The sequence below is a fragment of the Salvelinus sp. IW2-2015 genome, linkage group LG9, assembly GCF_002910315.2.
Source record: "Salvelinus sp. IW2-2015 linkage group LG9, ASM291031v2, whole genome shotgun sequence".
Taxonomy (NCBI): domain Eukaryota; kingdom Metazoa; phylum Chordata; class Actinopteri; order Salmoniformes; family Salmonidae; genus Salvelinus; species Salvelinus sp. IW2-2015.
In genome coordinates this window covers 13,442,461-13,466,713 of record NC_036849.1, presented here as the reverse complement: position 1 = coordinate 13,466,713, position 24,253 = coordinate 13,442,461, and the positions used below count along the sequence as shown (strand labels likewise).

Sequence of the window (24,253 nt, the reverse complement as noted above, 5' to 3'; positions counted from 1 at the left end):
CTGCCACATCCGATGAGCGTCGGTGCCGGTGTAGTACGATTCCATCTTAGTCCTGTATTGATGCTTTGCCTGTTTTGATGGTTTGACCAACTGGCAAGTGTCTTCTTATAAGCTTCCGGGTTAGAGTCCAGCTCCTTGAAAGCGGCAGCTCTACCCTTTAGCTTAGTGGGAATGTTGCCTGTAATCCATGGCTTCTGGTTGGGGAATGTACATACTATTTCTTATTGTTGTTGCCTTGTCAAGAAGGAACCTGCAAGTAAGCATTTCGTTGGATGATGTATCCCATACATACTAGTAAACCAACTTGCGCGCAATTTAGGCCATCGTTTCTCGGTCATCATGCACACGGCCACCTTTGTGACGCTAACCACAATAAGTATAAATCACAATAATGGAATTTGCGGTTCGCCTTCTAAATAAATATCCCCCTTTGAAAATGATCCAAATATTGGAATAATGCTAAACAAGGTTGGAATGTTATATAACTTAAAAATGAATACAATAATTAATTAATTTCACAAGAAACTGTAAACAACGTTCAAATCCCACTGTGAATGTATAAGACTGCATAATTGCATTGGGGGCATACATACAGTTATTCAATATACAGCCTAGCCCTCAAACTCAAGGTGGCATTCTGCCTTATCCCTACAGTTTTCATCCATTAGCTTTTCCCACGACTACAATCCCAACACTGTGTTTTAACGTTTAGAAATGCCAATAATCGTTGTTTGCGGTACGTCTTTAGAAACATATGGGCCTCATCTTTCATCAGAAAGAATCCTTTAAATAAAAATGATTAACTTACTGTAGTAGTTCTGCACATATCCATAAAGCTATGGGTACCGCTTCTGCTACACTTCCCGAGTTATGCTTACACACAGGTGTTCGGAGCATGCTAGATAGGTAATTAGCACAGCTGGTCGTTCGCCTCATGTCTTCCGTAAACAAGCATTGTAACATGAAAATATGGCCGTGTGGGAACACTAACCCTATCAAGGTGTGTATCAATTTAACTTTTTTTTTTAATATATAATTTCTCGCTGATATGAAATATAAGATCCTTATGCTTTCAAAACCGTACCGCAAGCGACAGTTGTTAATGTTCAGATTGAGCGTTGGGGCTCTTAACAAAACTCCCCGTACAGAAGACGCCTTCGTCCAATGACTCTTATGTGTAACGTAATGGAACTGAGAGTCATATCAAGGGCTATGTGCAGCCTTAACTATGGAAATTAGGTATCAGCCTTGTCAGTGACACACACAGATTAAAATCCCAAAGAGTTTACACAAATATTAGCGTCATAGTTTATTGCATGATTTTGACCCTGGGAAATCACCTCCCCAGTTAGTCTATTGTGTTATTGAACATTAATATTGGACTGTACTATGGAGTGCACACCAATGAAATGGGGTTATCAGCCTACTCAGGGACACCCACAAAACACAACACAATTATGCAGTCTAATACACTTTGAAGGCAAATTCCTCTTTTGTGGCTAATCCTTATTGTCGCTAGCCTCACAGGCCACACCGCCACACAAGACACATCCACAGCTGTGCGGAAATGACACTGCAGGCGCGCGCCCCGACACGTCACGCGAGACGACAAAGACCCCCCCCCCCCCCCCDCCAAAAAAGGAGAAACACGAACAGTGTGAAATTCCCACGGCAGAGATGTTGACCACGTCTTCCATTACTGCAAAGGACTACATTAAACCGTAAAGGTGAGTTCGAGCTAAAGCATCTGTGTTTTCATTTTGACAATTCCACGAAGAGTGGGGAAAACTCGTACAAGGATATACACTGACGCGCCACGAAATGATAAGCTAGCTGTAATGCGAAGTAGAAATATATATTTTCTGTGTATTCAAATACATGTCATAGCGTTTTTTAATTGCCACGAAAGGCTGAAGTTTTTATTTCCAGTGGGAAAAGTAAAACAGTTGTGTGTGTGTGTGTGTGTGTTCATGTTTTGGTTCATGGGCTTCTAGTGTAGAAGAATGAGGAAGTGGATGGGACAGAAACCGAAGGGGGCGAGTGAAGCAAATCATATAAAGCCTCCACAGACTGAGTCCTCTTGCATCAGAGAACACAAAACTCACACACTGTTAGAAGTTAAACAAAAGAGCACAAGTTAGTGTCTTATATTGAATTGTAAAATTAACGTAGCTTACTGCGACGCTGTCCAATATTTTCGTTAAGTAAACATGCGCCCAAGCAGCTGATCAAATAGCACGGGTTCAGAATATCATCCATGTATGCCTATGAACATATAAAGCGGTGCAGTAGACAAGGGCCTGATTGATTCCAACAATATTACATCAAATGCTTTGCTTTTTCTATGGAACAACAATCACAGTTGTTGTTGAAGCATAGAATGTGACTTTTAATTTGAAAGATGAAGTCTCCAACAATATAACAACATTAGGACAATGCAATCAAAGTAATGTGCCTATTTAGAGAAATTACCACAGTCAAGGTTATTTTCCAGTGCAGTGACATTGGAATTCTGAAAATGGCATAAACAGTGATGTTGCAGGTTTTATTTATTTTGATTCTATTGTTTTACTATAGGATATGAATTCCTCTGACCATAGGGAAAACTCAGATGGCGAAATGCTTGAGATAGGTAAGTATAAACCATTTAATATTCTACTGTTATTGCAACTATTCACTTCCAAACTGTTTGGATTTAGCAACAGCTAAAGTGGGGAAATCTAATCAAGCTGTATATTGGAAATAACATAACAATGATTTGAAATGTTTATTTTCTGCAGAGCGAGAACCCATTCAAGACATCAAGACGGAGACAGATGAATGTACTATTAGTGAGACAACTGAAGGACCCCGAAGATGGTACCTTGGAACTAGTGAGGCCACCAGGAAACGTATTGCCAAGGACATGGGCTGTGACGCACACAATTCTGAATTGCTTCAGTCTACCAGCGGCAAAAGAGTCAGGGTCTCTAGTGAGGTAAATTAATGAAATGGCATAATCTATGATTATGACTAACTTAATTTGGTAAATAGACAAATGTCATCAAATAGACATAGGCTTGCTTATTCCTGTTTTTATTTACAGGACATTAAAAATACATTCTTTTTTTTATTTGAGATAAGAAATGCATAATGTTGTTGTTGTCTCTGTGTAGGCAGGGCGGCGCTTGCTGAGGAGATTGTCTGAAGAGTCCACGAGGCCACAATCCCTCTGCCTGACATCTGCGGAGAAGGACCCTGCCCAGGAGAAGACTATAGCCTCTTACAGGAAGCCTCTCTACAGCATCTCTCACAGAATCACAGAGAAGAAGCACACATCAAGCCTGGACCAGCAGGCTCAGCATGATGGAGGAGTGCAGCTAAGCTACAGCAATCTCTTATCCCCTCAACTGGTCAATACAGGGGAGCACAGCCGAAGTGAACCCCTCTCTGCCCTGGAGGCAGCAGGGTCCATGTCTTCAACAGACTCTAATCTATACTCCCTCATTGAGAAGATGTTTTTCATCCTCAATACGCTCAACTCAAGCATGACCCAACTGCACAGCAAGGTGGATCTACTTTCCCTGGAGGTCACTCGCATCAAAAAACAGATCAAACCCTCAGAGATGGCAACTGAGTTCCAGCCTCCTCCAGAATACCTGTTGACAAGTGAGGAGCTGAGTCAACTGATGGAGCAGACATCAAATGCTGGCGAGTTGGGTTGTCGACTGCTAGTACATCTCTTCCCAGAACTTTTTAAAGCCAAGGAGTGCACTCCTGGTTGTATCGCCAACAAGAGAACGTTGGATTCCCTACAGCTGCAGCTAATACGCAACTATGTGAAGGTGTGTTTTCCTCTGGTAAAGAATAACAACATTTGGCAGGATGAATGCCTATTACAGATTAATAACTTCTTTAACCGCTTCTGGGCTCAGAAGGATATGGAGAGTGGGCCACAGTCATGTGGGAGACAGACTATTACAGACTTTGGTTTAAAAGCTGAACGGAACCAGCCCTGCCATTTTATAAATGAGGAGGGGCAAGAAGTGCACCTCGAATTAGACTCCAATAGTGACCACACCAACAATAAAGTAGTAGTGCCAGACCTTGTGTTTGACACTCAGGAGGTTGGAGAGGATCTTGATAAACTCTCCTCCCCTGAAGACTTTATGTTTCTTGTAAACAGAGTTTTCCCAGAGGTTTTTGAGGAGGGGAAATTCCTAGAGGGTACTGTGGGAAAGATGATCCTGGACTCGGACAGGATAGAGATTATCCGTAAGTACATGGAAGCTAATTTTCCTGACGTCCCAGAGGATAGTTGGCTGCATGTGTGTGTGCAGCGCATAGAAGATGCAATAGAGGGTTATCACAATAACAGTAATGGCAGTGAGCCTGAGAACATGAATGATGAGAGCTATGACTCCACAAGCCTCCCTGATGATGTCTCTATCATCAAGATCAGTGACATGTGTGACTACGAGAGACCAGGTCGTAGGTCAAAAAAGTCGTTGCTCGTGCCAGTCGATTTTGAACAACTTGAGATCCCCCTACCAGATTTCAGTGTGCCTAAAGAGTATCTGCTCTCTAGGGAGCAACTGAGGAACAACTATGACTGTAGCTTGTCAATTGGGAACTTTGCCTCTCGCCTCTTGGTACTTACATTCCCTGAGCTCTTCACCTACGAGAACACACGGAAGCATTACAACTGTAGTGGCTCTCTCGGGAAGAAACAGCTTGACCCTGTGCGGGTCAACCTTATTCGCCACTATGTACAGCTACTATATCCACAGGCCAAGAATGACAGAGTGTGGACCCTGGAATTTGTGGGTAAACTGGACGAGCGGTGCAGGCGACGAGACACGGAACAACGGCGGTCGTACCAGCAGCAACCCAAAGTCTATGCTCCTGAGTTGGAGCAAGGGCCTGTGGACTTTGTGGCTGCTTGCCAAGTGAACCAGCTTAACACAGAGCACTTGGAGGACTTTGAGATCCCTCCACTACCCCCTGAAAAAAGTAGCAAAGACTTCTGCATGATCCCCCTGGAGGAATTGACGGTGTCGATTCCAGACTTCCCAGTGCCTTTGGTCTACTTGCTCTCAGACACTGAGGTGCGAGAGATTGTCCAGCAGAGCCTTTCAGTGGGAAACTTTGCCGCCCGCCTACTGGTGCGCCTCTTCCCTGAGCTCTTCACTCAGGAGAACCTGCGGCTTCAGTATAACCACTCAGGCGCCTGCAACAAGAAGCAGCTGGATCCAGTGCGTCTCAGGCTCATCCGCCACTATGTAGAAGCCGTGTACCCAGTTGAGAAGATGGAGGAGGTCTGGCATTATGAATGTGTGCCAAGCATAGATGAGCGATGCCGGCGGCCCAACCGCAAGAAGTGTGACATACTGAAGAAGGCCAAGAGATCAAATACTGTGTCCTAGTAGCAAAGCTAAAGACAATTTTTATATTTTATTCTAAATATTTGCACAAGTACAGAAGCTGAATAACATAGTGGAGCCTTTGCACACTGTTCTGTGTAGGATATGGCCAACTTGTAAAGGCTTTTCATTAGTACTCAATGTATTTGTAATATTGAACTACAGTATTAGACAGTTTTGTTTTTCATCGTCTGCTTGTTTGAGATTATAGACTGTATGTATACACCAAAACAAGTGTCATAGCTCATCTAATTTACCCTGTATATAAGATGTGTAGCCTTAAAAACAATAACCATGTAAATATTACAAAGACAGTAGATCACAGGCAAAGATGGATAAAAATGGTGATCGTTTTTTCCATTGCTTATTTGTCGCATTGTGGCACTACTTGTCTTTTATAACAATGTTATACCTTCTTATAGAAGTTTGTATTATAAATATGTATTAAACCATGGCAACAGATCCCATTAAGCCATTTGTAATCAAGTCAGTCGATTTTCAGCATTTCACTTTATTAGCATTTAGCACTCCATAACTTATCCCCTTGCATCTGATTCAAACCATGACCATCCATTTCATAATTACATAGTAATATTGAGAATGAGTCTTACTAATATTTGTTAATAGAAAATTGTGTCAAGGCCCAAGGCCATTTGAAACCAGATAAGCCAATGATGACACATACCAAGAAGACTATGTTTAAAAAAATGCACCATTACTTTGATGTAACATCATACATAGATATTCCAAATCCCTTGTCAATGAGTGGTATATTCAGTATTGTACACAAACTCATTGTTTAAAGGCATTCTGCTTGGGAAGTTCTATGTTTTTCCAGCGCCTCAGAACAACTTTGTACCGGTCTCCATCCTTGGATTCACCCAATTCCTTCTTAATGATGACTCTCAAAAGCATGACAGTGTCTGTTTCTTTGTTCTCTGACAATACCAGGTCCAAGGTGTCCCCAACTTTAACCTGAAGAGAGAACCAAAGATGGGTACAATTAAGAAAGTTAGGGTTTGATTCAATCCATATTGCTGAAGATCTGCGTTATCTACTGATCAAAAATATATAACACAACATGTAAAGTGTTGATCCCATGTTTCATGAGCTGAAATAAAAGATCAGAAATGTTTCATACACACAAAACACTTATCAATGTTTACATCCCTGTTAGTGAGCAATTCTCCTTTACAAAGATAAACCAGCCAGCTGACAGGTGTGGCATATCAAGAAGCTGATTAAACACCGATCATTACACAAGTGCACTTTGTGCTGTGGACAAAAGGCCACTAAAATGTGCAGTTGTCACAGCACAATACCACACAGATGTCTAAAGTTGAGGGAGTGTGCAATTGGCATGCTGACTGCAGAAATGTCCAGTGGTGTTGCCAGAGAAGTGAAAGTTAATTTCTTTACCATAAGCCGCCTCAAATGTAATTTTAGAGAATTTGGTAGTACGTTCAACTAGCCTCACAACCATGTGTAACCACGCCAGCCCAGGACCTCCACTTCCGGCTATTTCACCTGCAGGATCGTCTGAGGGGGTGCCGAGGAGTATTTCTGTCTGTAATAATGCCCTTTTGTGGGGAAAAAACTAGTCTGATTGGCCAGGCCTGGCTCCCAAGTGGGTGGGCCTATGCCCACCCATGGCTGCACCCTTGCCCAGTCATGTGAAATGAATATATTTGGGCCTAATACATTTATTTAAATTGCCAGATTTCCTTATATGAATTGTAACGGGTAAAATCTTTGAAATTGGTGCATGTTGTGTTTTTATTTTTGTTCAGTATAGATTTGTTTATATAGCGCTTACAATACAGAATCTGTCGATTTAAAAAATAAAATAAACTTCAGGGAGCTGGCAGTTCATGGGAGATGGGCTTCTACAGCTGGATGATGATGCAGTTCATTAAAGAAGTAGCTTGGGTGGAGGTGGTGTCGATGGTCAGGGAGGGAGAAACATGAATCAGGCAGGCAGGCCCGGAGCTGTTTCTGAAGTTCAGTTACTCCTCCTCTCTAGGTAGGCTTTAACAGCTACTCCATGAAAAGCGCAGCACCCATATGGGTGATGCTTCGGCTGGTATTACAAGCACAATTAAAAAATTAAGGTTATTTACCGTAAATGCAGTCTCCGAACGAGGAAACATTGCCTTTAAATTTCAGTCGCGCTATAGTGCGGATATTCAGTGCTACGGATTGAATCGAGCCCTTAGACTTGTCCCTGACAATCCAGTTGGTTAGACTGCTCTACCACTTCAGTTCACAGGGGGTGGGTTTGGATCCTAAGAGTCCTGTAAGATGTTGAAGGTTGACAGAAATATTGTTTATTTTATACATCATTACTAGGCACAAAAGTAACTCACCAATTTACTTTTCTTGACAAGTTTCTGTCCATTTAGCCAAAGCTTGTTGCCATAGAATGCATCCTCCACTTTGCTGAAATAAAGACAACAAAAAAATCAATTGGCCACTGAGGATAGGCCTAGATTAGAGCCTTTTAAGTAATTCCATATCAATCAAATAATTTGACCTCATCTCTTCATTGAAGCGTTCAGGAGAGGTGCTCAAAGTCGACCCATTTGGATTCCCTCAAATTGTTATCAATATTGATGCCAAATATTAATGATACAATAACCCAACCCTCTTTATCTCCTTGAGTGCATCCATTTGAAAACAAAAGCATATCTCTGTAACAACTCACTTGCGTGCTATGTCAAGGCCAGCTTTCATGATAACATCATATCGAAAGGACTGCACATATTTCTCTATGTCTTTGTAGTCTTTTGGCACACTGGGGTCATCCTCAGGTTCATCTTCATAGTCACTGTCCTCCAGGTCCTTTTCATCATCTTCTTCCTCTTCCTGTACGACCTTTGCGCCTCCTTTCTTCTTGCTGCTTTTGAACCTCACGTGATGAAGAACCAACTTGCTCCTAGCTGAATTCCAGCGTTTAGGAAGCTTGTGTGTCCCAAGGGTCAGGAAAGAGGGGGAACCACACAGCTGGCGGGTGTGTAGTGTCCTTGGGCACCATTCTGTCCAGTAAGGTCCCAGTCCAGGGTTCAGCAGCTTTCGGGTACTCAGCCTTCCCAACTGTCTCAGGGCCAGTGCCTGTATCAACAATCCCTGCATGCTGTAGCTCCTCCTTGTGACTTGAAAAAAGTAGACAGTCGTTTACAACAATAGAGTTATAAAGAGCAGTTGAATGTGGATTTTTGGTACAACAAGCCTTTAGGAAATCAATAACTATATATGTAATATAGATAGGATACATTGTCAAGTTATGTTGGTGGCCCACTATGGTAATGGTATGCCTCCAGAGTCGTGCAGCGGTCTAAGGCACTGCATCTCAGTGATGGAGGCGTCACTACAGACCCTGATTAAATTCCAGGCTGTATCACAACCGGCCGTGATTGGGTGTCGCATAATTTGCTCAGCGTTGTCCGGGTTAGGCCGTCATTGTAAATAAGAATTTGTTCTTAACTGACATGCCTAGTTTAATAAAGGTTAAATTAAAACGTTTAAAAAAATGTATGTGGGGGTGTGGCCATAAGAGCAGCATTCATTAGGGTTGAATAGCTTTAATTAACTAACTAGTGCACAAGCTACCGTTACCTCGTTTGTTTTTAACTAAGGTTAACTAGTTGACATGCAGTAGCTAGCTACATAATCACATTGTTTATATTATGCAGTGTACTCAACCTCTTCTCGTCCTCAGCTAGGGTACATGATATGTAGCTAGCTAACATAAGTCTAAAAAAAATAACACTACAAATAATTGTTTTCTTCAACCTAGGCTAAAGTGAGCTTACTTTGTAATGTGTCACATTAGTTTAGCTAACGTTGCTAACTGAAATAAATACCTTGCTATAGAGATAAGCAATACAGCTAGTAGCTAATAAACGTTGTTTCCCCTCATGATTACTGGTTGTAGCTAAGCCCATTCATGTCGTAGTTACCTTAATTTTGAGATGAGTCTCCTTCATTCAGTTAGCTTGATAGCTAGCTAGGTACTTATAACATGACCCGCGTGAAGGTCAGCAGCAGTAATATCACTTCCGCGTCAAATTAGACAATTCTTCAAATTAAAAGTCCGCTGTATTTTTTTAATTTAACCTTTATTTAACTAGGCAAGTCCGTTAGGAACAAATTCTTATTTACAATGACGGTCTACCAAAAGGCCTCATATGGGGACGGAGGCTGGGATTAAACATGAATAAATACAAATAAAGGACAAAACACACATCACGACAAGAGAGACAACACAACACTACATAAAGAGAGACCTAAGACAAGAGACGTAAACAGTGAAAATTAATTGTGAAGGCAAAAAAGATGGACCATTGGCACCATAATCATCATATCTGACTAGTAATCCAACACATACATTTCTACGAGACATAATAGAGGAATATACAATCTGCACAAAAGCAAGAGCTGTCATTGTAAATAAGAATTTGTTCCTAGCGGACTTTCCTCGTTATAAGGGGTGGGGGGGCTGGGTTTGAGTAGGAGTTTGTTGCTTTTTATGAAAAGATGGTGTACGGTGGATTTACACCTCACGAAAACTATTATTGTTTGCGGCATAACTTTATACATATAATTTCCAGCATTTCAATGAAAAAACCTTCATCAGTGTTTGTTAATGATGGTTTTTTAATATTCAAAGTATTTGAGGTTCCTCAAAAACTGGTGAAATGTAGCCTTTTTATGCTCCTTCGTACACCTGTTGTTTTTGCAATCTCTTGTTTGTAAAGATTTTCTGTGTAATTTAATCTCTATTTAAGCATTGCACATAGTGAATTTCTCTTGTCCATCATGTTTTGTTTTGTATTTTTTGTTTTTGTTATTTGTCTCAGATCATTTGTTATTTATTCCGTTTTTCCCTTGTTTAATAATATTACTTTAGATGTCACCATTCATTAGCACACTTCCGACTTAGGCACAGCACATGTTGTCGTCTTTTCTTGGTGGTTGCGCCGCACTCTTCTTCACATATCGACACTCACCACACCAGACACATGCGTACTTACTTCATCCACTACACACCACAGCACACACACACACATGTGTGGAGGTGTGTGGGGTCCGGTGCTTGTTTGTGGGTGCGGCGCGGGGCGGGGCGGTTGGGGTGGTGTGGCTTTGTTTTCGCGGGCCCGACACTAGTGCCCTCTCCACACTGATCACTACTTACTTGGGATCTGCTATTTGTATATATACAGTACCAGTCAAAAGTTTGGACACACCTACTCATTCAAGGGTTTTTCTTAATTTCTACTATTTTCTAAATTGTACAATAATAGCAAAGACATCAAAACGATCAAATAACACATTTGGAATCATTTAGTAACCAAAAAAGTGTTAAACAAATCAAAATACATTTTATATTTGAGATTCTTCAAAGTAGCCACCCTTTGCCTCGATGACAGCTTTGCACACTCTTGGTATTCTCTCAACCAGCTTCATAAGGTAGCTCTTCCAACAGTCTTGAAGGAGTTCTCACATATGCTGAGCACTTGTTGGCTGATTTTCCTTCACTCTGCAGCTAACTCATCCCAAATCTATTTAATCCATTTTGAATTGAGGCTGTAACACAACAAAATGTGGAATAAGTCAAGGGGTATGAATACTTTCTGAAGGCACTGTATACAGTGCCTTCAGAAAGGATTAAGACCCCTTGACTTTCTCCACATTTTGTTGTGTTACAGCCTTATTCTAAAATTGATTAAATCGTTTTTTTACTCTCATCAATCTACACACAATACCCCATAATGACAAAGCAAAAACAGGTTTTTAGAAATGTTTGCAAATTTATTAGATATAAAAACTGAAAATATAAATGTACGTAAGTATTCAGATCCTTTACTCAGTACTTTGTTGAAGCACCTTTGGCAGTGATTACAGCCTCAAATCTTCTTGGGTATGACGCTACAAGCTTGGCACACCTGTATTCGGGGAGTTTCTCCCATTCTTCTCTGCAGATCCTCTCAAGCTCTGTCAAGTTAGATGGGGAGCGTAACTGCACAGCTATTTTCAGGTCTCTCCAGAGATGTTAGATTGGGTTCAAGTCCAGGCTCTGACTGGGCCACTCAAGGACATTCAGAGACTTGTCCCGAAGCCACTCCTGCATTGTCTTGGCTGTGTGCTTAAGGTTTTGTCCTGTTGGAAGGTGAATCTTCGGCCCAGTCCAAGGTCCTGAACGCTCTGGAGCAGGTTTTCATCAAGGATCTCTCTGTACTTTGCTTTGTTCATCTTTCCTTCATTCCTGACTAGTCTCCCAGTCCCTGCCACTGAAAAACATCCCCACAGCATGATGCTGCCACCACCATGCTTCACCGTAGAGATGGTGCCAAGTTTCCTCCAGACGTGATGCTTGGCATTCAGGCCAAAGAGTTCAATCTTGGTTTCACCAGATCAGAGAATCTTGTTTCTCATTGTCTGAGAGTCCTTTAGGTGCCTGTTGGCAGACTCCAAGCGGGCTGTCATGTGCCTTTTACTGAGGAATGGCTTCCGTCTGGCCACTCTACCATAAAGGCCTGATTGGTGGAGTGCTGCAGAGATGGTTGTCCTTCTGGAAGGTCTTCCCATCTCCACAGAGGAACTCTGGAGCTCTGTCAGAGTGACCATCGGCTTCTTAGTCACCTCCCTGACCAAGGCCCTTCTCCCCCGATTGCTCAGTTTGGCCTGGCGGCCAGCTCTAGGAAGAGTCTTGGTGGTTCTAAACTTCTTCCATTTAAGAATGATGGAGGCCACTGTGTTCTTGGGGAACTTCAATGCTGCAGAAATATTTTGGTACCCTTCCCCAGATCTGTGCCTCAACACAATCTTGTCTCGGACCTCATGGTATGGTTTTTGCTCTGACATGCACTGTCAAATGTGGGACCTTATATAGACAGGTGTGTGCCTTTCCAAATCATGTCCAATCAATTGAATTTACCACAGGTGGACTCCAATCAAGTTATAGAAACATCCTCCAGCCTCCAGTATTTATGCTGCAATAGCGTATGTGTCGGGAGGCTAGGGGGTCTGTTATATCTGGAGTATTTCTCCTGTCTTATCCGGTGTCCTGTGTGAATTTAAGTATGCTGCCTCTAATTCTCTTTTTGGTAACATCTCCACATTTTTGTGTTATCACAGCCAAAATGTAACCCCTAGAGATTACTAGTTAAAAGGTACTGAGGGACTAATCACCTACGATTTACATATATACAGACCCATTTACAATCTTATGCCATGAGGTTTTCAGTAGTTGTTAGTTTCCTGCGGACATACATCTTTGTTCATACACAAAGTCATGGTATCTGTGAATACACTGCATTGTCATAGGGAGGTCTCCACATTGGAGCCATTCCTATGGAAGGACCTGTGATTGTGGTAGTTCTCCCTGCAGTGGACATGATTGTGGCATTTCTCACTACAGTGGACAATGAGCACTGGGAAGCAGAGAGCATCCTGGTAATCCAGGGGGGTCCTCGTCGTCAGTGCTTAGGCGTCCGGACAGGCAGCGGATGTTCTCACTGGGACTCAACTGCTCATCCAAACTGTTTCTACTCCTCCAGAAACAGCTGCGCTGCGAGCCATAACGCCAGCCCAAGGAGAAGCGGTTGTCGCTGTAGGACACCTGGCCGACGCGCGGGCTACTGCTGGTACATAAGCTGAGGGCACTGCCGGAGAAAACGGAGGAGCTGCTCATTGCCCAGTGACAGCGCTTGCAGTTCTGTCTGAAGCCACCAGAGGAGCACTGGGCCATTTCCATGAGACAAGCCTCAGAGTAGCTAGGCACCAGCTGCTGGTTGGAACGGATGTGCCACTCCAGATCTGTTCTGTCGATTGTGTTAACCCGGGGGATCCGGTGGCTGTAAGGTCATTCGTTGAGAGGGGTCACAGGGACGTAAACCGCCCTGAAGAGCTTCTCCACACGGTAATGGACGTAGGTAGTGTGGTACTCTGTGACAACCCTCAGGGGCCATGAGAAGGTGAGAAAGGATGCCGCCCAGAACACATGATGAGACACCATACCATGGACGGTGGTCAGGGTGAGAAAACACAATCACATACTCCTTTAAGTTGATGTCCTTCAGGTGCATCCCCCCGTACCTCCATACAGTCATCTAGCTCCTCGTTGTGAAGAACTTTGCTCTTTGGGTGAGGTAGGAGTTCTCAGACTCCACATTAGCAAAACTAAAACACTCAGTGAACCTCAGTTTTGTGAGTGGGGCCATGCAGTTGTTTTGAGACTGTCACACCCTGGCCTTAGTTATCTTTGTTTTCATTATTATTTTAGTTAGGTCAGGGTGTGACATGGGGAATGTATGTGTTTTGGTTTGTCTAGGGGTTTGTACGTTTAATGGGTCAGTGWCTTGTCTAGGTGTTTGTATGTCTATGGCTGCCTAGATTGSTTCTCAATTAGAGGCAGCTGTGGTTTATTGTCTCTGATTGAGAGCCATATTTAAGGCAGCCATAGGCATTTGGGTTTTGTGGGTAATTGTCTATGTTGTACGTTTGTAGCTTGTGTGTGCACTTACGTTTATAGCGCTTCACTTTTGTTAGGTTATAATAGTGTTTGTTTTCGTGTTTTCTTTATTCTCAAATAAAAGAGAATGTATTTTCCACACGCTGCGCCTTGGTCCACTTCTTCCACTGAGAACGCATCGTGACAGAGACGTCCTTCACCCCACAGTGAACGTTGTCATATTCCGCCTCAGCCACATGTGGCGTTGACCCATTATGGTAGACCTGGGTTGCTGGTGTAGGCGTTCCTCAACGGGTAGCATGTGACCTGCCGGTCTGTCTAACATAGTGGTAGCTAATGGTCTTTCCACCAGATGCAGGTTTTAGCTTGCTGCATCCTTTGAACACGTTCATTAAATGCCTTCCACGCCCCATTTATGCTGCAGCTCACTCTTGTCATGGTGCTAGCACTCCACTAGGTAGAGTAGGTAGAGCATGAGTAGGAAGGCCAGAGGGGTGTAGACGTAGCCATCAGAACAGGGGCTGTCATGGTACATCATGGAATTCCCTTTAAAGGCACTGTCAAAGGTGAGGCGGGTCACCTTGGTGAAATGACACCACACCATGGCTCCTTTGCAGCTGTACATGAGGCATGGAGAGCAGCAGCCCTTTCCAGATGCTCTCTTTACACAGGGACTTGATCAGGGATTGTTTCAATGTCACGGCTGTTAAAGGAGAGGACCAAGGGTGCAGCGTGGGTGAGCGTACATTTTCTTTATTTAATCAAAATGACGCCGAACAAGACAATAAAACACTGTGAAGCTCAAAGGCTATGTGCCCTAAACAAAGTCAACTTCCCACAAAGACAGGGGAAAAAAAGGCTACCTAAGTATGGTTCTTCAATCAGAGACAATGATAGACAGCTGCCTCTGATTGAGAACCACACCGGCCAAACACAAAGAAATGAGAAACATAGAACATAGAATACCCACCCCAACTCACGCCCTGACCAAACCAAAATAGAGACATAAAAAGGATCTCTAAGCCAGGGCGTGACATTCAAGTGCTTCTGCTGTTAATTCAAAGCATACAAAAAAAGGAGGATAGTGTAAGTAAATGTAAATGGACACATCATTTTGAATTCAAACCATTCAACATTTCATGACACATTGTTGAGTCTTTCGATGTTTTATTCACAATGTTTATCCTCCCCCCCCCCCCCCCCCCCCACATCTATGAAGCTCCTATAATTCACTGCAAGGTGCTTGACTCATATTTTATAATATATATATATATTATATATATAATATATATATATAATATTATTATATATATATATATATATATAATATATATATAAATCTACCTAAACCTAATTATGCAATTGAAACAATTTGCTTCATTCTTGATAGGAAAATACTATAAAAAATACTATTAAATAACAGGATAAAAGGAATCGTCATACCCCCTTAATGTTTTAATGTTTTTTTAATATAGCTTTATTTCCACCTTGTTCATCCTAGGCTACACCTGAATACAGTAAGGTCTGAGTAAAAGCAGGCATCTGATGTACGAATGTACATCTTGAATCTTTCGATTGCCATCAATATTCGACCATGTATTGCTTTTATTATAGCAAGACTTGTGGAAATTGTATGGCAGCATAATATGAGTGGTACCTCTTCTCTGGTGTCATCCTCAAACGGTGGTTGTACTGCTCTCACTCGCTGAAGCAGCCGAATTTCAGAATTGAGTTTACTTAGATTGCTTGCTCCAACGTAGAGATAGTTGCTTGTGTCTATCCAGTTTCCTTTGTTAATTTTGCACATAAAAAGCGTGATTTATTTGCTTTTAATCTATAGGGTATGTATTTTAAATAAAGGCATTCAGCAGCTGAGAGAGCTGATGGCAGACATTTAATCGAATAAAACATACAGGTAACAGACTAAAACGTCGCGATCAAGAAAGCATTTACACCAGCGGCGTCTTCCAAGAGATCAGGGTATTTAGAATCGTGTTTGAATTCTCCCTCACCCAGATTAAGGAACGTGACCTTGTCGGTATGCTGAAGTTATCCTCTCCACTAAGCCACTATAGTCAACCTGAGCAAATTGGGTCGAGTCATACACACCTGTTATAAAGACTTTATAATATGAACAACAACCTAACAATAATAGAATGACAAATTGCCTAGTAACAATACAACTGATTCAGCCTACTAGCCTAATACTTGCCTAGGCTACTAATAACAATAGTATGTACTATAATTGTATTTATAAATAAACACTAAAGAATGGTAAGAAAACAAAAAGCAGACGGGCAAGACATGGTGAAATTGTTATGCGATATGTCTTGAGTTTGTTCAGGTTAAAAGATTGTTCTGAAATGCAAACCCTCAATGAAACGGCAGATGGCAATGTAGGCCTACACACGTACAATATGAGTAAAAAACGAAGGCAGTAAAAAGTGTTAATTTGTTGTGTAGGACTATTTTTTATTAACATCCCTACTGAAAGTAGATCAGGATCTTTATGGATCATTTCCTCTCCAATATGTCTCAGCATATGAATAACTGAAAATGGCTAACTATTTACATTAAGGTATAGGGCCTACTTGAAATTATGTATAAAAGAGTTTACGTAGGTATACTGTAACGGTTAATGATTAGATTAATCCAATATAATTTATGCATCTATAAATAAACACATTGATATGTGTCCTTGTCATTAGCTGCATGCACTGGCAATAATAACAGGCTAATTATCAGTGGGCTACAGTGAAGTCACATAAACTCACTATTTGGCAAGGAACAAAAAAACAAGCACACAATTTCAACCTATGTGTTTTAACGGTTTATTACAGATTCATAAACTATTCATAAACCCCATATACAATAATTTGTAACGGTTTATGAATAAATCCTATTAAGCAGACTAGTTACCGAAATATATGTAGGCTAGCCTATACTTTGGCTGGGAAAGATGGTGAGACTCAAAGCATCTTGATTGAAAAAGTATCCTACAATTGTTGCTCCTCGCTAGGGGCGCTGGTTGAACACAGTGCAATAGAGAATACAATGTAGCCACTCAGTGTCAGCCAAATCCATGATATTAACACAATCTAAAGAGCAAGGGGAGTTTCCAAAGTCATCAAACCCGTCCAACTTTCTCATTTACAGCTATAGACCACTGAAAATGGATCCTATTAGGGCTGCTGTTCCTTTGCTATGGCTTTCCCTGTGCTTTGGGAATATTCTGGAGGCAGCGGTACTTGGATCATTGCAGTACCCCTCCGGTGCGGATGATAACGGGCTTGTTTCACATCTGGATGAGCGGAGTCGCAGAGAGCCGACAGCAGTGTCCAGGAAAGACCCTCCGATAAATGATACTATCGTCCCCCATGAGTATATGGTATCTCTATACAGGACACTATCTGAGATAGAGAGCAGAGGGCTTAACAGCAGTGTTCCTCGCACCGCAAGACACTCCAACACGGTGACCAGTTTCGTGGATCAAGGAAAAGGTGGGTGAAAGTGAAATCAGTAGGTTTATTATTATCACTCAAGGTAGACTTAATCATGGTGGTTGCCATTTATTTTGGGTTTGAAGGCAACTCAAATAGCTGACTCTACTGGACGTAATAAATTAATTGTGATTAATGGGTTACAATCAATCAGTTATCCAAACATCCATAGCCTACTGCAAATTGCTGTATTATAGGTCAACCTATTTGGACAAGTCTGTGTTGGAAAATTATATGGTAAATACGAGACAACTGATTTGGGAATATTTAGAAAAATGTCTGTCATTGGGTTTAAAAAAAACTTTTTTGCCATTTAAAAAAACATGATTTCCCCTCATTAATTAAAATAGAAACATTGAATTGCAATATCTTGAAAAACCTGATAACCTTACAGCGAATTGCTTGACAATTTCCTTCTCCAGCAGTCATTATTTTAAGATGAATGCATTCATTTGAAATGCTCCCCTACGCCACATCCCGACATCTGTCACGTTGGCAACAATGCGTTATTGAAAAGTATTAAGGAGTCTAAAGTAGGCTACCTACAACTGAAACATTAGTCTATTTGGGGAGGTAGCCTACATTTGTTTCACATTTATATGGGAGTTTTCTAAATACTCTAAATACTTCCAACGAAATATGAAGTCAAATGTCTCGTATTTCTAACATCTGTGATGTATAAACCTCACTGGCACCTTGAGCTAAACACTTCGAAAAGGCCTGCTTTCCCCGAGTCCAGGTGTTGCTGATAAAAACATACTTGTAATTTAAAACGGGTGTTCACATAGAATATTTGTTTGAATAAGTATACTCTGTCAGTAGGCCTATTCCATCAAAGTAAATAGCAGGAATACAAGTACCTAAACTATGTCCAAAACTGTTTTTTATTGGGCATAGTGCAATTTGTTAATCAGGATTTTTAAGGAATACGTTTTCATGTAAATATAATAACAATGACACTGTTTTAGGTTCATGTAAACTTATACATTATAACAACAACAATAATAGTAACTATAATAACAACAATAACAATAACAGCAAGGATTATTCAACATTTTGGTTTGTAGACCTATGGCAAGGAATTATTTCTCTACTTCCTCTCAAAACATGTTATAACTGTGTGTTATTCTTGTGTGTTAAGAAATGTGTTATTATTTTCAAAGGACTATAGTCATTTTACATAATCTTTTTGATGATTCCAAACTTGTTTTAAAGAACAAACACAATTAGAAGGTAAAAGTGGAGGTAATTAAAAATAATTTTAAACCAGATTCCAAAACAGGCATGAACATCTTTTCGGTCTTAATGCACAATCATTTAAATGCATCAAAGATGAGAAGTATCATTTCCTTGTATTTTGGTTTCAAAGTCAGCAATTAGTAGTAGTCTTAAGAGACAATATTATAGTTTTTTATTGATGTAACTTAGTTTTGCCAACAAAGTAATCTAGTCAATGTGCACCTATGTGTGAGTTTAACTGTGTGCACTGACTTTCCTATTCACTTGCCCCCATAAAGCTCACAGAGCAAGTTCACGTCAGGTACATGTAGACACAGAATATATGAAAAGAATGCAGCTTTATCTTTTATTCACTGAGATTACAACATAGTCTGGGTTATGTCATTGTTTTGTTTTGCAAGCGGATATTTGCTAGGATAGTGCTGCTCCCTTCACCTTTCATTGTCTGGGTATTCCACTTAAGCCTGCCTGGCTGGTCTTTCTCAGAGGGGGACAAGGGGTAGAGATCATCTGCACTCAACAAAGGCTTGAATGTCCTTTTCCAGCAGGAGCCTCACTGTGCACAATTCCATTTATTTTGAGGTCCCTTCCATAATGCATCGATGACACGACACCACAATCTGGCCTTGGATTCTTATGCTACCCATCTGTATTGGAGAAGAAAGCCCCTTCATGTTTTAACCATGGAACTGCGGTTTCGTCCTCAGGTTGCACCGTATCCCAAGACCTCTTGCTTGGGTTGAATGTCAACATGAAAACTTTTGAAAGTTAGGCGATAGTCTGTTCCCTCTTAGCAAGCTTTCCCCCCTGCCAATTGCCACATCTCCGTCATGGTTGCAACTGTGGTATGGCTGATGCTGTGAATAGCTGTTACGTGCCAAACTGAATTCTCTGGGGAGGGAGGACGTAGACGTGACTAACATATCAGATGCATAGAAATTATTTAAATATTATTTTGTTTGTCTTTCTTTTTCATGTATGTGATACTTCAGGTGAGTGTCAGGTTTCTGTTTGTTTGTGGACTATAGCTGTATGTGCACCCATCACTATATGAAATCCAAACATTCTACTAAATATACATTACATCCCCATCACTTTGGTGTGTTCAAATCTCTAAAGCCACCACTTTCTCTCTATGAGAAATATGGACCGAAGGAGGAAGAAAGGAAGGGAACTGAGGCCACTTCAGTTTCAGTTTCTCCAGTGTCTCGCCAAACCCTCCTCTCACTCAATCAGTGTAATTAGCACATACTGCCAAGGACTTGAGCCTGCCTACAGGTCAGCCAAGTGCTTTCCTCCTGGCCTGCTCCTGCAGCTTTTGTCAGCTCTGTTGCTTGCATGTGGAAATGGTATTCCCACCGAGGGGGAGACACACAGACAGGGCTTCATGGCCACAGGCTTTCTGTCTAGCGTAGAGAGCCACTGCACTTGACCAAAGGGGAGTTCCTGCCAAACGTTGAAGACTTGTTTACATATGGCCGCAGACACTCAAAGAGATTTAAGTCAGCTGACGTCCAGTGCTTGGTTTGCGTTCCCCACCCTCTTTTGGAATAGGTGTGTTTTAATAACTGTGTATGTGTGTGTTAGTGTTAGATTCAAGTGACTAGCCTGTGTTTGATTCCACTACAGATCACTCCTCCTGGGGAAGTGGCCAGCGCTATCTCTTCGACCTCTCCAGTCTGTCCAGGACTGATGAGCTTGTGGAGGCAGAACTGAGGATCCTGAGAAAGCCACTGTTGGATCTCCTTCCTGTGCTGACATGGGGCAGGAATCTTTATCGCCTCCTCCTCTACACTTGTTCGTCTGAGGGGAACTCTGGGAGACGGCTGCTGGATTCCAGGACAGTCGACGTTCTGGATGGCGAGCCTCCCAAATGGGATGTATTTGACGTGTGGGCAAGCGTGAAGGCTCGACGAAGGAGCCACAGGACAGCAGCGAGCAACGACCTCCTTGTGGCCTGCTTTGACCTGCTGGTCGTTTCGGAGTTGACCAAAGAGGCAGCCAACCCTCTTACAGTAGGGCTGGGACGCCGGTCTCGGCAGCCCCAGGAGAGGGCCTTGCTGGTGGCTTTTTCTCGCACCCGCAGGAAAGAGAACCTGTTCAAGGAGATCAGGGAGCAGATAAAGGCAGTGCGAGGAGACATGGGTTTTCTGGATCCTTTGGACCTCTCTGGTGACGTGGTTGGTCACCTATCCAGGCGTCGCAGACGCCGGACTGCCCTGACCAGCAGATCTATAGGTGGAGCTGGTGGGGGAGGAGGAGGCGTCGGTGCTGGAGGAGGTGGAGGAGGAAGGAGTGGTGGAGGCAGCGGGCGCAGGAAGACTCGATGCAGCCGCAGGCAGCTCCATGTCAACTTCAAGGAGTTGGGCTGGGACGACTGGATCATCGCACCGCTGGATTATGAGGCGCACCACTGTGAGGGCGTGTGTGACTTTCCGCTGCGCTCACACCTGGAGCCAACAAATCACGCCATCATTCAGACACTTATGAACTCTATGGACCCTGACTCCAGCCCTCCCAGCTGCTGTGTCCCCTCCAAACTCAGCCCCATCAGCATCCTCTACATTGACTCTGGCAACAATGTGGTCTACAAGCAGTATGAGGACATGGTGGTGGAGAGCTGTGGCTGCAGGTAGCATTGCGACAGAGGGGGATGTCTGATTGTCTTGTCGGAAAATCAATTGGTGGTTTGATGCGCTTGTTAACGCAGGCCTCCCCTATTTCTTCCCCCTAAACCAACTGTATTTTGTGATTTGCTGAAAAAAGTCCCGACAAGTATGCTCATTACTGATCTGCCTTAACTTGAGTGGAACATAATCTAATTTGCTGCTTAATTTATTAGAATTTGTCATTGAGCTGCTATTTAATTTCATGAGCTCTTTAGCATTTCTTTACTCATAACATGCTCCGTCTCTCTCTCTCTCTCTCTCTCTCTCTCTCTCTCTCTCTCTCTCTCTCTCTGTCCCCTTGGCTCTGCATGTTGTTCGATGCTGTCAACCTTAGTAAATATCCCATTCTTAAACAACTGCTATGCTTCTGACTTTGGTTCTAATACATTACTTTAGTAATCCATTTATGATAAAGTGTATAAAACATCAGCCCTAGCTTTAAATTTGCTGAACAGCAGACAGAATGAATTGAAATGAACAAAACCCCAGACTTCTAGCGTTATGACAACAGCGTTAGAGTACATGTGTGTGCCTATAAGAGAGGCATGGGAGTAAATTATTTGATATCTTTAACTATCAGAAGACATTGTAAGACAGTTTTAGTTCCCTGAACTGCTCCCACTGTGCTTGCTCTTAACTAAAACAATATTTCAAATGTATGGGAGGACACAATCAAAAAGGACTTTTGAATATTGCAGTTTGCATCACACAAGACCCTACCGTTATCTCTTGGACATGTTTTAGATAATGCTGCTGTCAGTATTGAAAAATCTGGACATTGTTATGCATCTCTTTAGCAAGACAGAAAACGTCTCCCATTTATGGAGCTGTCTGCTGTAGAAACCTCTGTCTATCAGCCCAAGTTGGCGGAACCGTGATCTTTAGTTAGGGATATGCTATAGGACCCATTTACACAGTTAACTTAGAAAAATAGCTGTGTCACAATGCATTTGCTTATATCACTCTATATCATTACTATGCAAAGATCAGAGGTATATGATATGGAACATTTAAGGTATGAATGAAGGCGGTATGAATGAAGGGCGACAAGGTGAATTTGAAGCAGATTTTTATGGCATGACTCCGATTTATTATTGCTTGCAACTGAGAAATTTCGTTTTTTTGCAGTAGGCTTTCTACTACAGCTGGTAATGTACATGACTTAAACAAGCAGATCCCGTGCTAACTTTGATTGATATGGCGATTCATTTCCCTGTCAACAGCACAGAACCTATAGGCTATATAATGTCCATAGGAATTCCTTGTCAGGGAAATGGAACATTGGAATTCACCATTTAACACTCCAGGTACTGAATTATAAGAGCACATGATTTTGCTAAATACTATTGATCAAACAGCAACATGTGTAGGTCTTTGGATGTAATTTCCATCTATTCCATTTTATTTTAGAGTTCAGTCCAGAGTGGCATGTTAGCCTGCTGGTCCAAATACACTATATATACAAAAGTATGTGGACACCCCTTCAAATTAGTTAACTTGGCTATTTCAGACACACCCATTGCTGAAAGGTGTATACAATTGAGCACACAGCCATTCAATCTCCATAGACAAACATTGGCAGTAGAATGGCTTTACTGAAGAGCTCAGTGACTTTCAACACGGCACCGTCATAGGATGCCACCTTTCCAACAAGTCAGTTTGTCAAATTTCTGCACTGCTAGAGCTGCCCCGGGTCAACTGTAAGTGCTGTTATTGTGAGTGGAAATGTCTAGGAGCAACAACGGCTCAGCCGCGAAGTGGTAGGCCACACAAGCTCACAGAATGGGACCGCTGAGGGCTGAAGCGCGTAGGGCGTAACAATCGTCTGTCCTCGGTTGCAACACTCACTACCGAGTTCCAAACTGCCTCTGGAAGCAACGTCAGCACACTAAGTGTTTGTCTGGAGCTTCATGAAATGGGTTTCCATGGCAGAGCAGCCGCAAACAAGCCTTAAATCACCATGCGCAATGCCAAGCGTCGGCCGGAGTGGTGTAAAGTTCGCCGCCATTGGACTATGGAGCAGTGGAAACGTGTTCTCTGGAGTGATGAATCACGCTTCACCATCTGGCAGTTCGACGGATGAATCTGGGTTTGGCAGATGCCAGGAGAAGGCTACCTGCCCCAATGCATAGTGCCAACTATAAAGATTGGTGGAGGAGGAATAATGGTCTTGGCTGTTTTTCATGGTTCGGGCTAGGCCCCTTAGTTCCAGTGAAGGGAATCTTAATGCTACATCCAACAATGCCATTCTAGATGATTCTGTGCTTCCAACTTTGCGGAAAAGCGAGGTCCATACAGAAATGGTTTGTCAAGATCGGTGTGGAAAAACATGACTGGCCTGCACAGAGCCCTGACCTCAACCCCATCGATCACCTTTGGGATGAATTGGAACGCCGACTGCGAGCCAGGCCTAATAGCCCAACATCAGTGCCCGACCTCGCTAATGCTCGTGTGGCTGAATGGAAGCAAGTCCCAGCAGCAATGTTCCAACATCTAGTGGAAAGCCTTCCCAGAAGAGTGGAGGCTGTTATAGCAGCAAAGGGGGTACCAACTCCAATTTAATGCCCAAGATTTTAGAATGAGATGTTCCATGAGCAGGTGTCTACATACTTTTGGTCATGTAGTGTATGTTTGTGCTTTAGCCAACTCTTCCCTGCCGTGTTTGTTCATTGTCATTCCAAACATACAGGTATCACAGCAAGAAATAAGTTATTACCTGCTTTTCAAAGGTGGTAATTAAGTGTAAATTCCCCACTGTATATTATTTCACAAATCCCAGTGGAATCACATTAATACAAGGTAACTAAATATGCACAGTCAACACATAGGAAACAAAACCACTTGCAAAGTGTAAACTAGGCACAGATCATATGTGGTGTCCTTAGGAGAGAACTCCCTTGCAGATATTTCATAGTATTGGTGAAAGAGATCAGCCTTTTGCATCACACTCTCTCTGTAATATATTTAACA

At 42.3% G+C, this 24,253-nt stretch overlaps 3 protein-coding genes and 1 pseudogene across 3 annotated transcripts; 2 read left to right on the top strand and 2 right to left on the bottom strand.

Annotated features, from left to right (window-relative positions):
* The first annotated feature begins 1,639 nt into the window (after window positions 1–1,639).
* Window positions 1,640–5,888, top strand: LOC111968595 (BEN domain-containing protein 3-like). The gene is made up of 4 exons (XM_023994280.2): window positions 1,640–1,727; window positions 2,578–2,632; window positions 2,781–2,977; window positions 3,156–5,888. Exons 2-4 carry the CDS (start codon window positions 2,581–2,583, stop codon window positions 5,403–5,405), a joined length of 2,499 nt encoding a protein of 832 aa, XP_023850048.1. The 5' UTR covers window positions 1,640–1,727; window positions 2,578–2,580; the 3' UTR covers window positions 5,406–5,888.
* A 5-nt stretch (window positions 5,889–5,893) lies between these two features.
* mtres1 (mitochondrial transcription rescue factor 1) lies at window positions 5,894–9,483 on the bottom strand. Its single transcript, XM_023994281.2, has 4 exons — window positions 9,362–9,483; window positions 8,107–8,554; window positions 7,769–7,841; window positions 5,894–6,377 (listed from the first exon to the last, which is right to left on the bottom strand). Exons 2-4 carry the CDS (start codon window positions 8,532–8,534, stop codon window positions 6,195–6,197), a joined length of 684 nt encoding a protein of 227 aa, XP_023850049.1. The 5' UTR covers window positions 8,535–8,554; window positions 9,362–9,483; the 3' UTR covers window positions 5,894–6,194.
* A 3,239-nt stretch (window positions 9,484–12,722) lies between these two features.
* Window positions 12,723–15,590, bottom strand: LOC111968997 (transmembrane protein 151B-like; annotated as a pseudogene).
* Window positions 15,591–16,847: 1,257 nt separating this feature from the next.
* LOC111968594 (growth/differentiation factor 6-A-like) lies at window positions 16,848–23,093 on the top strand. Its single transcript, XM_023994279.2, has 2 exons — window positions 16,848–17,375; window positions 20,244–23,093. Exons 1-2 carry the CDS (start codon window positions 16,958–16,960, stop codon window positions 21,248–21,250), a joined length of 1,425 nt encoding a protein of 474 aa, XP_023850047.1. The 5' UTR covers window positions 16,848–16,957; the 3' UTR covers window positions 21,251–23,093.
* Window positions 23,094–24,253: the final 1,160 nt, after the last annotated feature.